The 15,686-nt window shown below is 39.8% G+C and overlaps 2 protein-coding genes across 2 annotated transcripts in view; both read right to left on the bottom strand.

The window, feature by feature from the left end:
• Positions 1 to 10,979: 10,979 nt before the first annotated feature.
• Positions 10,980 to 12,197, bottom strand: LOC110675181. Its single transcript, XM_021839576.1, has 4 exons — positions 11,675 to 12,197; positions 11,332 to 11,415; positions 11,126 to 11,266; positions 10,980 to 11,069 (listed from the first exon to the last, which is right to left on the bottom strand). The coding sequence occupies exons 1-4, from the start codon at positions 12,188 to 12,190 to the stop codon at positions 10,980 to 10,982; spliced, it is 831 nt and encodes a 276-aa protein (XP_021695268.1). The 5' UTR covers positions 12,191 to 12,197.
• A 2,641-nt stretch (positions 12,198 to 14,838) lies between these two features.
• The window catches only part of LOC5573645 (zinc finger protein 502), a 44,512-nt gene continuing 43,664 nt past the window's right edge, over positions 14,839 to 15,686 (bottom strand). Inside the window, exon 4 of the mRNA XM_021845178.1 lies at positions 14,839 to 15,618. Coding sequence (XP_021700870.1) covers positions 14,882 to 15,618 — 737 coding nt within the window. The 3' untranslated portion in view covers positions 14,839 to 14,881. The remainder of the gene's footprint in view (positions 15,619 to 15,686) is intronic.

Here is a 15,686-nt window from a genome sequence, read left to right as displayed (position 1 = left end):
TAGGTTCATGGTTCATCAACTCATTGAAAATTCTTTTCAAATTCATCCTTTTGAATCGAAACAAAAAATCGAATGAAGAAAATCGATTCACTCGATTTTGAGTGATCCTAACATCGATTCAAAAAATCGATTAATCGGAACGAAAAAATCGATGTTCGGAACATCGATTTAAAATCGCCCATCGCTACAGTAAACGCAAGCTCCTGGCAAGCGTGACGATATCCATACTAAGGTATGGAGGACCAATCTGGTCAAAAGCGCTAAGAATGAGCAGAAACCTAAAGCGGTTGGAAAGCACGTACAGGATAAGGGACCGTTAAAATATACGTAATACAACAGGGGGAGGGAGGGGGTCATCCGTAGTGTTACGGCCCATACAAAAAATTTAAATTTATCATACAAAAGCTGTTACGTGGGGTAGGGAGGGGGTCTAAAATTGGGTTGTTTAGTGATGAAAAATTCACAGTTTTTTGTAGCTTGATCGAAAGAGCATATTTTTCTGAGTGTAACACGTTATTATTGCGCTTTAATATCTTAATTTTGATATAGTAAATTATTAAAAAAGTTTTCATTCCGTCGACTCAATGACATTTCAATTTGCATAATGACAGCTCGTACCGAAGTAAAATTTGCCGAGGGGTGATTCAAACGCGATTTACATACTAAATTCAAACGTCTTTTAAAAATAGTTCCAGGGCATGAAAAATTATGAAACTTTGGATTTTGGCTCAGTTGTTAACGTAGAATCCGAATATGTAAAAAACAAGATACCCCTAAACAAGCCAATTGTCAAATTTTGCGTAACGTAATATTCAAATCATCCCTAATGTGCTTAAGACTAGCAAATGCATACCGGACGGTATCTAGAAAGGCCGTGTGCATCATAGCCGGAATGACGCCCATCGGGCTCATCATCAAGGAAGATGTTCAATGCTTCAACCAAAGAGGTACCAGAGGAGTCCGCGACACGTGTAAAGAGGAAACGCTCAGAAGCTGGCAGCAGGAATGGGATAACTCCACTAAGGGTAGATGGACCCATTGGCTAATACCAAATGTGTCAGATTGGTACAGTAGAAACCATGGGGAAGTGAACTTCCACTTGACGCAGTTTTTGTCAGAACATGGTAGCTATAGACAGTATTTGCATAGGTTCGGGCACTCAGAATCTCCTGAGTGCCCTAATTGTGCTGGTGTGGAGGAAACAGCGGAGCATGTCGTGTTCGATAGCTCCGGACAATCCCCTATAGAGATAATGTGTGCGGATGCCGAGTGCTGGAATGCAGTAACTACGGCTGTCACTCACATTATGTTAGAATTGCAGCGCCTATGACGCGCCGACCAAGAGTTGGCTGCAGAAGATTAGCCGTGGCGAGGCTGGTCCTTTGTAATATTGTTTAAGTCGGCTAGGAGGAAACTGCTCCTCCTAGCCGACTTAAACAATATTACAAAGGCTACTTCCCGAAAAATACCGTAAGGTGGTTACGGGGAGATAAGGGTCTCGTAGGATACCTGGACCGGTGAATAGCCCGATAGTTGGGGAAATCGATGGATGATAGGGGCCTGGCTGTAGTTCTTCTTCCACAGGCAATAAACAACACACGACACTCAATTTAAACACATAGGGTAGAAGCACCGGTTTTGGCCACACGCCAGTTGTAGCCATAGTGGATTATACTCCGTTTTATATTGTCAATCAGCATGAAACCTTTTGTCACAGACAAACAGACGTCACACTCTCACTGCTGTCCATCGACCAACTTTTTAACGTTCGATTCGAATATATGGTAGGTGGTCAATCGACCAACCGCAGCGCTCGCGTCTTTTTTGTTCTTGTTTGACGTATACACACTACCGTCACCTGTTGGTCCATCGTCCACCTACAATGTTTTTAGCATTGGGCGTACATGTTTTCGCGACTATGATTTTGATCGAGATTTGTTCTAAGTGTTACGTCTGTTTCTCTGTGCTTTTGTGTTCAGTAGATTACACTCACTTGATAGCGATACATTCATTTACTCGTCCAAATTGATTCAAAACATTAGAAAAATAATTCATTTTCCTTATAATTTTCATTCCCATACCCGTAATTTAGCCATGGTACTCCTAATTTGGCCACTCTCATAAGAAATCAATGCGATTGGCCAATTTAGGAACCAAAACTACATCTCTGGCCGAATCTGGTTCTGGTGGCCTATATTGACCAACGAGATTTTCAAAGCGAAATGAATGTTTTAGCTCAGTTCCGATATTTTACATACGTAATACCCAAGTAACCAGTAAGCACGATAATGCGGCACGGTAACAGCATTATATGCGCATATAGGGTAATCATTTGATGCATGTCAGTTTTATATACGCATATAATGCTATTATAATGCCAGAAAAGGCGAAATAGCGTGCCATTTTAGTGCCAAGATATAACCGTGCTTCTCTGCACCATTAATGCTGATATAAGACCACGTGAGAAACGTCAGTTGTTTTCGCCAGGTTTTTAAGGCGAATATTTTGTGCTTTCGCGTACGCAGCCAGAGAGTTTTCGCGTATGCGGCCAAGCAACTGGTACACGAGGTAAATAAATGAATGAATGAAAACGGAAACCTCTAATAGTAAGCAAAATATGTAATAAAATGATACAGATAGTACTTCTCCGTATCAGACATATTCGTTTTGGTAGTTTTCATCCTTTTGAGGACTTGCAATTGCTTCATTTTGATCCTCGTTATGATGATGAAATTCCTCATTTTGCGTCTCGAACCTGCGACACCCGTATTGTTGAGTTGTTGTCCTGCTCCTTTGCTCCTACGGCCACTTAAGATGAATAGTATTGGAAAGAAAAGTGACCAATTTAAACCATCTCTTTTCCCCGTCATAAAACCTGCAATTGGGTCCTAAAGCCCAGTCCCAATTTTAGTATCAAACGCTTAAGTTTAGGGCAAAAACACTTCTTCTTCTTTTCTGGCGGTACGTCCCAACTGGGACAAAGCCTGCTTCTCAGCTTAGTGTTCTTATGAGCACTTCCACAGTTATTAACTGAGAGCTTTCTATGCCAATTGACCATTTTTGCATGTGTATATCGTGTGGCAGGTACGAAGATACTCTATGCCCTGGGAAGTCGAGAAAATTTCCAACCCGAAAAGATCCTCGACCGGTGGGATTCGAACCCACGACCCTCAGCTTGGTCTTGCTGAATAGCTGCGCGTTTACCGCTACGGCTATCTGGGCCCCTATAATAAAAAACACAAAAACACATGTTTACTCAATTTTTAAATGATTTTCATTTGTTTAAGTCCAAAAAACATTTTTTTTATGATTTTCGAGATTTTGTCCCACCCTTTGGTTTAAACTCTAATTTTGGGTATATTTTGTTTTGCGTGTCCCTGCTGAAATGTCAGATAGGAACAACCCCAGTGTTAAAAATATATGCCCTGTGGCATTTTTGTCGAAACTGTGAATGTCAAACATGATCACAAGTGTCAAGGTTCATATTTGGAATCATTTTTAAAAATTTAAGTTTAAAAATGTTATAGCCGTTATTTGAGTTAGAAAAAAATGCTAAAGTAGTTGCAAGAACATGCTCTTTCGTATTATTAAATAAAAACAAGAATTCATTAAACATTTTAGGACCCAATTGTAGTACACGCAAAAAAAAATGTGAGGTAAAAACTACTATTTTAGGGGGTTAACTTAAGCGCTCGCACCGGCAATTTTCAGCAGACCAGAAATACGCTTGATTTTACCATGTCTGTAGTCGAAATCAAATTGTTGTAAATTATTTCTGTCAAATGTACCAGTAATGTGGTGGGATGTACCGTAAACATAGTAAATTGGTCTGAAATTTCATGGTAGTTTCAAGAATGGGCGTAGTCAGCTAAAATTGTAAATTTTACCACAGAATTTTTTCCCGTGTAGTGAGAAGATTTATGTTTGACTCCCTCTTACCACTATATGCAAACACAAAGCACGTGGTATATCTGTCAAAACACTGGATGGCATTTGAACATGCCCTTTATTCGAATATAAAGCCAATATAGTGCTTATTTAATGTCTGTATGCATCAGGCTTAGAAGCATTAATGATGCTGTAATAGGGTTTCTATTCAGCGGAAGTGCTGTTATAAGGTGTGTAAGCATTTGTGGTGCTATTATAATGCATGTACGCATCTATGATGCTGATTAAGGGCTTATAATTAGTGCTTATGGTTACTTGGGTATGGATTGAAAGCATGCATTTGACATATTTGTGGTATAAATAGGGCTTCCCATATAATTTTTATTGACATTTTTGCTTAGGCCAATCGGTGCTTTTACCCTAATTTAATAAAAATAACCGACTCTAACACTCTACATTTATTGACAATTAACACGTAACATTTACTTAGGCTGTGAACCGTTTCACCAGTTCGTTTAACTATTAGTTAAAATTTGACATTTCAATAGTTATTTTCCCCTCAAATGGTTAAATTGAACATCGCAGTCGACCCATTTGAGCTTTGACAGTCGAGTAGTTATTTCAGAACAAAGTTGACAGATGGTTAGTTATTCTCAAATTTACGGGAGCAAAAAATAACTTTCGAACTGTCAAGTTTAACCATGCTCCAGAGCAGGGTTATTTCTAACCGGAGGGGAAATAACTATCGAGCTGTCAAATTTTAACTAAAAGTTAAACGAACTGGTGAAACGGTTCACAGCCTTAAACTAGATTCATGGTCATGCAGGACCGTCTTCGACCGAATGCCACTTCTAACTAACTAATGTTCTAATCCTCAGCAAATATAGGACCCGTACATGTCTGTGGTGAATTTTATTCGATTATATACCTCCACCTTCGATGATAATCTTCCGCTCAGCATTCCCAAACAATCTCTTATCGGAATCGATGACGTCACCGCAGACATGATCGAAAGCGTAAGTGATTCCACTTGATCAGGCTATAACCGACGATAGATTGGCCGATAGAACAAAGGGTGCAAAACTGGATCGACTGCCGTTCTTTTGTTGATCAGACGACAGTGGGATGTTAGGGTGATCCACACCGACAGGTCTGAAGCCAAGGGTCATGTCGATGCACTGCAAAAAGAATTGCTCAAGTACAGTGCATGGGCTGGTTTTAGCGGGTCGTCGTTGGTGCGTCATCCCCGCATTCCCTGAGAAGGTAAAGTGGATCTTCCCCCTTGAAAAAAATATCAGGTAGGGAGCTTCAGAATTATCTTCAAAATTGTATTTTAAATCCTCTGTAGAACTTTTTTTCTGGTATTATAACACCTAGTCCATATTTATACAACATACTACATGGTTTACCTGAAATTTTGTTTGAATATAAAGCTTGTTTGTAAGGCAAAGTTTTGATTTTCTGTCAATAAGTGGATACATACATTTTGTATATTTGTTACATTTAGTTTATAGATTGGAAGCTTTCGTGTAACGTAATATGAATTATACTTTTTTTTAATACCGGAAACCACCATGGGTTGGACCACATTTAATCTGAACACTTCAATTTGTACCCACTAGTTTACACATCGTTTAGATTAAAAATGGTTCAAACGTCATTCAGCTCATGGAACGGAGTAAAGTGAAACGGTACGTTGTGGAACGGAACGCCGTATCAGAAGAAAAAAACAGCCTAAGGGGTAATCAGAAGTAAAATTTTCTGTTTTGCGAAGGGTGGTTCAAATTAGAAATGAACCCCGATGCACAGTGCCTACATTCATACAAATGTCGGACAAAACCTCAAATACATCCCAAATCGCTTGATGATGGTAATCTAGTAACTATTTTTGATACCTGATATCATCCCGTTGGAAATAACTCTCGAAAACTTATTCAAACAGACTCAAGTCAAAAAAGTTCACAAACTTACTTTATCGATTATACGTGTTTCGCAGACGAAGATTTTCAACTTTCGCTACCTAACCACTACTTTCGCCGCTCCGCTGTATGGAGAGACAAAGTGACTTAACCACGAATCAACACAAAACACTACTTGAGTCGATTTTACACTGGTAGAAAAACGTCGCAAGTACTTAATAAAACGGCTTACCATTTTGTCATAATTTTTTTATGAGAAATAATGGAAGCTGGTTAGTTTTTGAATGCGAGCTGATTGTATGCAAAATTTAGGCAATGTACACGGTAAAAAAAATGTTAAAAAGTTGATTAATTTCAAAACAGTTTTAGAAGGTAGGTAGGGATTCTTCTTAATCAATTTTCTCAAAATTGTATGAAAGTGACTTACGTCGATTTGAAAAAGTAATCGAGAACTATCAAATTGAAAATTTGGTTTTCTAGTGAAATTTGTCCAAATTAAGGTTTTTCTTCCAATCGAATAAAAAGGCTATTATTACAAAAAAAAGGATTATAATGCAGGCATTTTTGTATAAACCTAAACTAGAGTACATATTTTAGTTCCTTGTTGTAATTTCAGTAAAGTATTTAACGAGTTTTGACACATTATACAGTTTTGAATGATAAAATAGATAAATTATAATGAAAAATGAAAATGGAATTTTCACATCTACGGGCAAAGAGGGGCGAAAAACTTTTGCTCGTCAGAAAGTATGGATGTTTTGCTGCTTCATAGTGAGTGACTCATTTTCTCGTAACAGTTCACATAAAACAGACGAAATTTTGAAAATTTATCAAAATTTTGAAGAGTGATTGCAAAAAAAAAAACATTTCGTTGAGATACACCTGTTTGAAGTTTGTTAGTTGATGAATTTTCAGCAGTCCAATTTTGCTGACTTTTCCGCACTTACGATGCTGCCATAAATCGAAAACAAAACACATCAATCTTAAATTTTGAAATATCGTCACCCAGTGGTATAGAAATTTATAAAAATATTAACAAGTGATTTTGAGAACATGAATTTTTGAGGTTTTGTCCGGCCATGCCCCACTGTGCGATGGTTTGAATAAGGTACCGTTCAAATCAGCGGCGGTATACGGTAGCTAATGCCTATTGATATCGGTATCCTAATTAACAACGATGGCATAGTTATCAATGAGCTCTAGACGGGAAGTGTGACACATTTATAAACTTTATAGAAGTTAATCAAGCAATGATATTGTCGAATCCAAAATTTGGGAGCACACAGAACAACGTCTTTCTTCCACAAAAGTAGTATACAGAATGACAGATACACGATACGCGTCTACGCGCTGCCTATTCGGTTCTTTCGCGCTGCGTTTTCTCTTTCTCCCTTTCTCCTATAAACTTCAACCTCCTATGAACCTCATGCGTTACTAAAATCAAGGTTGCCAAATGCTCTCGATTTCTTTTTTAATATAAGTTTTTTTTCCATATTCTGCAAACACCCATTAGATTATAAAACAGTTGTTGCTATTAATATTATAATTTAGAATATTTCATCTCCATTACTACATCTGCCCCCATCCGTACTCTTCATATGCAATGACCAATAATTCGCCCATATGGTAAAACTCGACAAAAAAATTGTCGATGTGTGATATACATAAATCTGATTTTTTTTTTCGGCGAGTTTATTTTCGGCCAGTTCTCATCAACTCATTTGGGTAAATTTATTACGGATCTTATTGAAAATTATTGAAGCGTGTAAATATTGACGTTTGTTTTCATTGTTTTCAACTGACATACAAATTCAACTCCCAAAGTGTAATTTTTCTAATGGTTTAACAAAGTTTAATGTTCTTTACTTGTTTTTATTTAATTATTTACTTCAGGTTACAAAAGCACTAACAAGTTTCGTAAATGTTCTCCGCATTTATGCACTTTTCTTTACAGGATTTGCTGGCGTTGCTGGTTTTCGGAAGTTCAGTAGAAAACCCTATAGACGAACTGATCATCAAATCTCGTTGGTCGTTTTATGCTCGTTCGTTCTCGGAGAAGCTTGGGGCTTGAATCCCTCCCTATTTCCGATGTGTGTGCAGTTAACGAATCATGATTGTCATTCAGATTTTCTCCGGAATCCGCTGGTTCGTCCAAAAACTCTTCTGGTTGGAACTGTACCGCTGTTGGTGCCAGTTTTATGTCCTGTATATTTCTGGCATATTGGAGTCCTGATCTGCTCATCACCACCACTCTTGCTCCATCTCTAGCTACAACCTCGAATCGTTCCGACGAAAAGTTGGGATCTGTCTTGCTCTTTTTTCTGATGTGCTAAAAAGACGGTGTCGCCGATTTGAATTTCACTCTCCTTAGCTCCACGTACGCGGTCGGCGTATTTTTTGGATGCAAGCTTAGTTTCCGCATCCTTCTCTGCAATATCTGAGCGGTCGAGGTCGCTGACATCATCCGAATGGTTTGAATTCCAGAGGCCCGGAAAATTTCCTCTGAACTTCCACCCAACCATAAGTTCAAAAGGGGTCACCAACAATCGCGAGTGCGGAATTAAAGTGTTATGCCTGTGCACATACTGTTCAAGTGCTACACGCCAATTCGTACCATCCAGTTTTGAAGCAGACAAGGCTTTGATGATTCCACAGTTTTGCCTTTCCACAGCCCCATTGCTCTGAGGACTAAGAGGTACAGATTTCCTTACTATCACACCTCTGGTTTCCCAGTGTGAGACAAACCCGGAACTCTGGAATGGAGGGCCATTGTCACTCTGTATGATTGCTGGATAACCCCACATTCTGAAGATTTCACTTAGAGCCGAATTGGTAGTTGCAGTGTCGGTTTTCTTCATTTCTACGACGAAAAGATAACGCGAGTACGTATCTGTAACTACCAGGAATTCTCCTGATCCGAATGAGGGAACCGCTAGAAAATCTATTTGCAGCGTTTGCCATGGTCCCTCCGGTAGCTTCCTTGAACACAAGGGTAGTGGAGGATTTCGTCTGGACAGCTGGATACAGGTGGTGCAGTCTTTCATGAAACGAGTTATTTCGGTGGACATTCTGGGCCACCAGAAAAACTCACGCATTACGCGCTTCATTGAAACTTCTCCGATGTGGCCCCCGTGTGCACAATTGAGTGCCTTCCTTCTTAGCGGGTATGGTAGAATCACTCTGTCGTCTTTAAAAACCATAGAACCGAATGAACGAAGGCTGTGTTTTTGCGCCTCATATGCTTTCAGATCAGCTGCCCATTTGTTAGAAGCTAACGCTTCTCTAACGGACAATAATTCGCAATCTTTTTCCGAAATTGTTTCTATTTCGTCCCAAGTAATAGTCATGCTACCGGAGTCCAAAGAGTAGAGATAGTGGCTATCGCGTTCTTCCTCGAAGGGTACTGATTCCTGTGCTGCTGATATGAGTCGGGACAATGCGTCAGCAACATTCAGATTTCCCGGCACTCTCTGGACTTCATAGTTATAAGGCTGTAACCTTAGTGCCCAACTTTCTGCGCGTGAGATAGCACGTTTTCCCAAACGGTGATTGACATTGAATATATACTGAATGGCTTCTGCGTCCGTTCGAATAATAAAATGCCTCGTCAGTAAATAATAGGAAAATCTTTCTACCCCCCAAACGACCGCAAGTGCTTCCTTTTGCGTTTGAGGGTATCGTTTTTCCGCTGAAGATAACGCTTTAGACGCGCAAGCTACGATTCTTGGGACACCATTATCGTCAACTTGCGCAAGTACCGCTCCTAAACCACTAGGCGAGGCATCCACAAAGAGTTCAATGCGATCATTTACGTTGTAGTATCCAAGCCTCTCAATGGAATTAGAGATCTCGTTCCTGAGCAAATTGAATTCCTCATCCTCCTTATCGGTCCAATAAAAGGTTTGGGAGTTTGAAAGATTTCTCAGATTTTCAGTTTTAGCTGCTCGGTGTACAATAAATCTGTCCACAAAGGTGAGCAGTCCTAAGAAGCTTTTGACTTCAGCACAGCTTTTTGGTTGCCTGAAATCTTTAATCGCACGTACCTTTTCTTCCTCGATTTGCCAACCATCTGATGTGATCTGGAAACCGATAAATTTGACGGACTGACTAGCAAACACACATTTATCCTTGTTCAATTTGACGTTATGGTTGGCAAGACATGCCAGAACTTTCGCCAAATTCTCGTCATGCTCCTCCTTAGTTCTTCCGAAGATCAAACAGTCGTCCAAATAGTTTATGCATCCCTTACAATCGGCCAACACGGTTCTTTGAAGCGTCTCCTGAAATATATCAGGCGCGTTGCATAGACCAAATGGAAGTCGGACGCACCGAAACATACCGAACTCGGTATAAAAATTTGTGAGGTGGCGCGACTCTTGATGCAATTCGATATGAAAAAATGCATTCGAGAGGTCAATAGTCGAAAACCATTTTGTGCCATGTAATTCAGACACTATCTTGTCTAATGTGGGGATGGGGAAAGGTGTTCGTTGTATGTATCGATTCGGTCCCCGCAAGTCGATCACTAAGCGTATGTCGTCTTTACCCTTGGGCACTATTAACATAGACGAACAGAACGAGGTGTCCATTCCATCCACCACCCGTTCAATAATGTTAGCCGACACCAAGTTCTGTAATCTTCTCTCAACTAACGGTTTCACTGCTAGAGGAATATTCGTGAACACATTTCTACATGGTGGCTTTGACGTGTCGTATGTGATTTTAACAGGTGGGACGTTAAATTTGGGAAACACTCCATCGAGAGCTATAGCTGCGATTTCACCACCACACAACGGTTCCTCGAATACGTTCTTCGTTGTAGGTTGCACAGGGACTTGTAGGCCTAACATCAATATGCAATAACGCGAAGCAGTTGGCCTTCCAAGTAAAGCACGAGCTTCCTTGACTACATAAAACTTTTCTATGTAGACTGGTCTGTCACTGGACACATACAAGGGAGCATGAAATGTTGCTACAACGTTGATATTGCCTTCCGTCGCATACGCTTTAAGTGGTCTATCCGATTTGTGCTGCACGTTAAGGATTTCGTTACAATAGTTCGCGTTCATTGTCAGTTGCTTAAACATATCCTCAGTAAATGTGTTTACTTGCGCCCCTGAATCAATCATGAAAACGCACGGCATTCCTGATACTGTAGCAGTGATTATAGCCTCATCTACGCCAATACGTTGACAATTTGATGCTATGTGAAAACACCGTACTGAGCACGGAGGTTTCTGTTTTCGTGGGCTCAGTATGGTTCTGTAAGACAGTTAAGTTTAATTGATCATTCAAACCCTTTTTTCGTGTTTTGTTACCTGTTCGTTTCTGCTGTTCTGAGCATTCAAATCATTTTCTGCGGTTGAATTTGAAGCATTTTTGGATGACTTTAGCAAACCACTCTTGTTATCCAAAATGTTCGCCGTTTCGATCGCTATTCGTACGGATTTCTGTCTTGTCTGTGAAAACGGAGATACGATTGATGAACTATACATTCTACAATTTTATTTGTGATTACTATTACCTCTTCTCTGTTACTGATCGGAATTGTGTTAACATGAGGTGCATTTGCGATTTGTCTTATGGCTCGTTCCGGCTTCAGATGTGTCTATAAAAACATAGAATGCGTTTCATAGATTTCTTTATTTGTTTTTTTTTTCTTACACGTTGATCTCATACATATTGATTTTTAATAATCAGTAACTGATTAAAATAAAAAAGGAAAAGGGAACTTCAACATTTCAGTTAAATTTAACTTTGTTCTCTGATATTTAACTTTTCGTTATTCTATTCTCATTTTAGGTACCGATAAGCGAATTCAAATGAGAAAAAAAAAGAGGAATTTAAAAACCATTGGGTTCACTTACTGTTTGATCAGATTCTGCATCATCTTTAACCTCTTCGATTGCGGCTATCTTCCGTGACTGGGGCGCGTCTTCCATCAAGTCAGTTGGACGCTTGATTCCTGACATATGACGATGCGAGCGGCAAGCTCGTTGGATATGACCAAGAATGCCACAATAATTACACCTTTTATCTTTGTGGCTGCAATCATTACCTCCATGATACGGGCTGTGGCAACGCCAGCATTTTTCTCCACGTGTTGATCGGAACGATGGGCTGCTGCCAGCATAGATCTGTCCAGTTCGTTGGGCTCTGAAACCGCCTCTGAAAGACCTGCCACCGTAGTTTTGTGAAACCCTCTGAGGCTTATAATCAAATTTGCGACTGGGGCCCTTCGGAAAGGATGCACCCACTGTTGCTACTAACGCCTGCTCAGACTTTTCGTATTTCTTCCGCACAAAATCTTCGTTTAGCTTTATAGCCTCGATTTCGCGCACTTTGTCGACCAAATCTGTAAAATTTTGATTGCGACTCAACATTTTCAACGACGCCGTGCGAACTTCCCGATTCGTTGCATGTTCGGAAACTGTTGCAACTATCTGTTCGAACTCCTTTGAATCGTCGAACTCACACAGTCTGGCCATTGATCCTACTCGCGTGATATACGATAGATCAGACTCATCCGGTTTTTGGGACAGTAGTGCTAATCTGCGCCTCAAAAGCATAACATCAGATCCTGATCCGAAGTACGACTTGAGCCTGGACATCGCATTTGTGAATGGAAAGTAATCAGCATTCGGATCTTCCTTCGACGACTTGGTGTTCTTGAATATTTCAAGCAGCTTTGGTCCTGCTTTCACCTTGAAGATCGTGAACATGGTAACTTCATCATTCACCCCTGCCAACACCATTGAATCCAGCAATAGATCTTTCCAAGCTTCGAAGCACTGACGATGGATCTCGCCATCCTCCGCTGGTTTGCACTCTGGAATGCTGACGGATGCAATTGATAGCTGGTTCATGGACGTGTAGAATCTTGATTCTTCCCAGTTCGGTGCACCTGGAGTCCTACGGGTGCTTGAAAAACGCGTTTCTCTTTCCAATTCATAAACATCGCCGTCCCTTTCCGTTTGGTTCGCCATTAGCTCCTCATTTATTTGTTGGCTTCGCTTGAGTTCTTCCAAAAGCCGTGCATTACGTGCTTTTTCCGCCGCCAGCTCACGAGACAAATTTTTCGCTTTGTTCGTCTTTTTCTGTTTATTCGCCGACGCTGATTCTGTCTCCACACTCACTTGACGGGTGGCGAGCTCTTCTACCGATTCCCGGATCAAATCCGTCTGTTGCATATTCTGTGCTTTTTCCGTCGTTGGCTTCCGAGACAAATGTTTCTCCTTTCCAATCTCTTTCTGTACTTGGACTGATGATACTTCTTCCCGCACTTTGCCGGAGGCGTTTTCCTCCCTTGGCTGGCGTGTCAAATCCTTCATTTTGTAGCATTTCTGTGTTTTTCTCCACTGCGTTGTATTTTCTGCGAAACGTGAAAAAAAACGCTCTTAGATTTCTATATCTCTGTTGACGTCACGCTACATTTTCAACATAAATTTACTAAAATGTCTTTCTTTTGTTTTTAATTGATAACGTCCGTTAAAATATGAGAAGTCCACTCAGCTCATACACTTCAATCCTTTTTTTGCTCTTTCACTACACAGTAGAAAAATGCTGACGTCATGTCTACATTATCACCACCATCACCACACCGTTCTATCATACCTTATTATTTTTTTTTTTGTTTTTCTCTCGTGCCGAGACCGCATCGCTCGTGCACATACACTTTCTTTTTATTTTATTTTTTGCGAAGAGACCGCATCGCTCTTGCCCTTTATTGTTATTATTTTGTGATGAGACCGCACCGCTCAAACATCTTTTTTCTTCTTATTTTTATTTTTTTTTTCATGCCGAGACCGCATCGCTCGTGCACATATATTTTTTTTTCTCGTATCGAGATCACGCCGCACCAATCCCCCAAGACGCCATGTTTTTTTTTTTTTTTTGCAATCGGAATATTCACTTTTTGTCTGTTCGCCTTTTTTCTACCTTATCACTTCTCCAATAGACTTTTCAATATTCTCCATTGTTAAATTTGTACTGATTCATCGTTCACAAATTCTAAACGAAAAAAAATATAAATTTTGCACTCTACTTACCTACCGGCTCCGCCATGTCGAATCCAAAATTTGGGAGCACACAGAACAACGTCTTTCTTCCACAAAAGTAGTATACAGAATGACAGATACACGATACGCGTCTACGCGCTGCCTATTCGGTTCTTTCGCGCTGCGTTTTCTCTTTCTCCCTTTCTCCTATAAACTTCAACCTCCTATGAACCTCATGCGTTACTAAAATCAAGGTTGCCAAATGCTCTCGATTTCTTTTTTAATATAAGTTTTTTTTCCATATTCTGCAAACACCCATTAGATTATAAAACAGTTGTTGCTATTAATATTATAATTTAGAATATTTCATCTCCATTACTACAATATGTTTTGCTTCACTGATAATGACAGCATTTCTCAGCCCCAGCTATATTTTATTTTGCAATATTAAGATCAAGTAAATTATTTATTGTACCTATCATTAATTTAAACTAGTTATGTATTGTCTCAATAAAATTATGGTTAAGTGTAATCGCGACATGTATCAGTCAACAGCCCTCTTAAAGGCGTTAGGTTTGTCCCCTCGTTTGAACTATTCCGAATATCATACCTAGAAATACCGCAACACTTTTTTCTGTTTAAATGAAAGAATGATCATATCTCTAGAAAGAAGGCAAAGCAGTACTGATAACGAGAGGATTAGCTTTTATAGAGTGTTTCGATGAATCGTTGTGGATGAGCGCTAGTGAAAAAATAAATATCATAACGAGGTTTTCTTGTAAATAAACTCACCATAGCTCTTAAGTGATCGTTGTGAAAACAATACCAACAATACTGATCGCATCAAGAACAAATATGATAGTGATTGAAACAGTTGTTATACAAATGGAGAAAATAAATCAAATTTTTTGACAGAAAAACCTGTCTAGTGGTATTTGTTTTCGAAAAAATCCGGTCATTTAGATTTTAGTCAAAACAAAATTAAATCAAAACGAATTAAATTATTTTCGAAATAATTTTGGACCTACTCAGCATACTTTCAAATGTTTGAATTTATTGATCAACTCTAATGTCTACTTAATCACTTGAATCCTCCATATATTCCAATTGTTGTTCTTCGTCTGGAAGGATCACCATCTCTTCATCCTGGACTGCTGAGTCAACGTATATACGTCCCCTAACTCTGTAGCCGCCTTTCTTTTTCGATCCTTTTCGATTGAATTTTGCATTCCATTGTTTTTCCTGTGGTTCGATTCGATGTTGGTACTTGATGTGATTGGACAGAAAATGGCTTTGGCTATATTTCACCGGGCACAACTCGCAAGTAAAAACTTTCTTCGACTCGTCCATGTGAGCCTCGTAGTGCTTAATGAACACCTGACGTGTTGCTAGCTTTTTGTTACAAATGTCGCATTCGTAGGGGAGCAATCCTGTATGGCGGACCTCGTGCTTGTACAATGCAGCCGTCGAGGAGAACCTCGTCGAACAGTACTTACAGCCGTATCGCATCTCGGTGGTATGTGAGTACATGTGCTTGCGGAGATGGAAGCTACGTTTGAACGTTGTACCACAGATATCACATTTATAGCGTCGTTCGTCTGAATGAGATATCATATGGGAATAGAGGTTCGAGGCACGCGAGAAAATGACGTTACAGATTTTGCACTTGTGCTGTCTGGGGCGTTCGTGACGAACTACGCAACTACGCACCTTGGCCTTATGTTTGTACTTTTTGTCACAGATGGGACAAGGAAATTCCGCTTCTGTTTTGTGGGAGGCAATGTGCAAGACAAGGCTCTTTTGCTGAGGAAAACCTGGAAAAATAAAAACTGATGAATTGAGACTCAAAAACTAAGTGTTCAAAGTTTGTCCAACTACAAGG

The sequence above is a fragment of the Aedes aegypti genome, chromosome 2 (assembly GCF_002204515.2).
Source record: "Aedes aegypti strain LVP_AGWG chromosome 2, AaegL5.0 Primary Assembly, whole genome shotgun sequence".
Taxonomy (NCBI): Eukaryota; Metazoa; Arthropoda; class Insecta; order Diptera; family Culicidae; genus Aedes; species Aedes aegypti.
This window is presented reverse-complemented; position numbering and strand designations above follow the sequence as displayed.

Excerpts from the sequence above, each read along its gene's own strand:
- LOC110675181 (XM_021839576.1), bottom strand. The coding sequence starts at position 12,190 with ATGTTGAGTCGCAATCAAAATTTTACAGATTTGGTCGACAAAGTGCGC. Across the intron at positions 11,416-11,674 it reads ATGCAGAATCTGATCAAACA|ACACATCTGAAGCCGGAACG; the intron begins GTAAGTGAACCC and ends ATGTTTTTATAG. Across the intron at positions 11,070-11,125 it reads AGAACAGCAGAAACGAACAG|AACCATACTGAGCCCACGAA; the intron begins GTAACAAAACAC and ends ACTGTCTTACAG.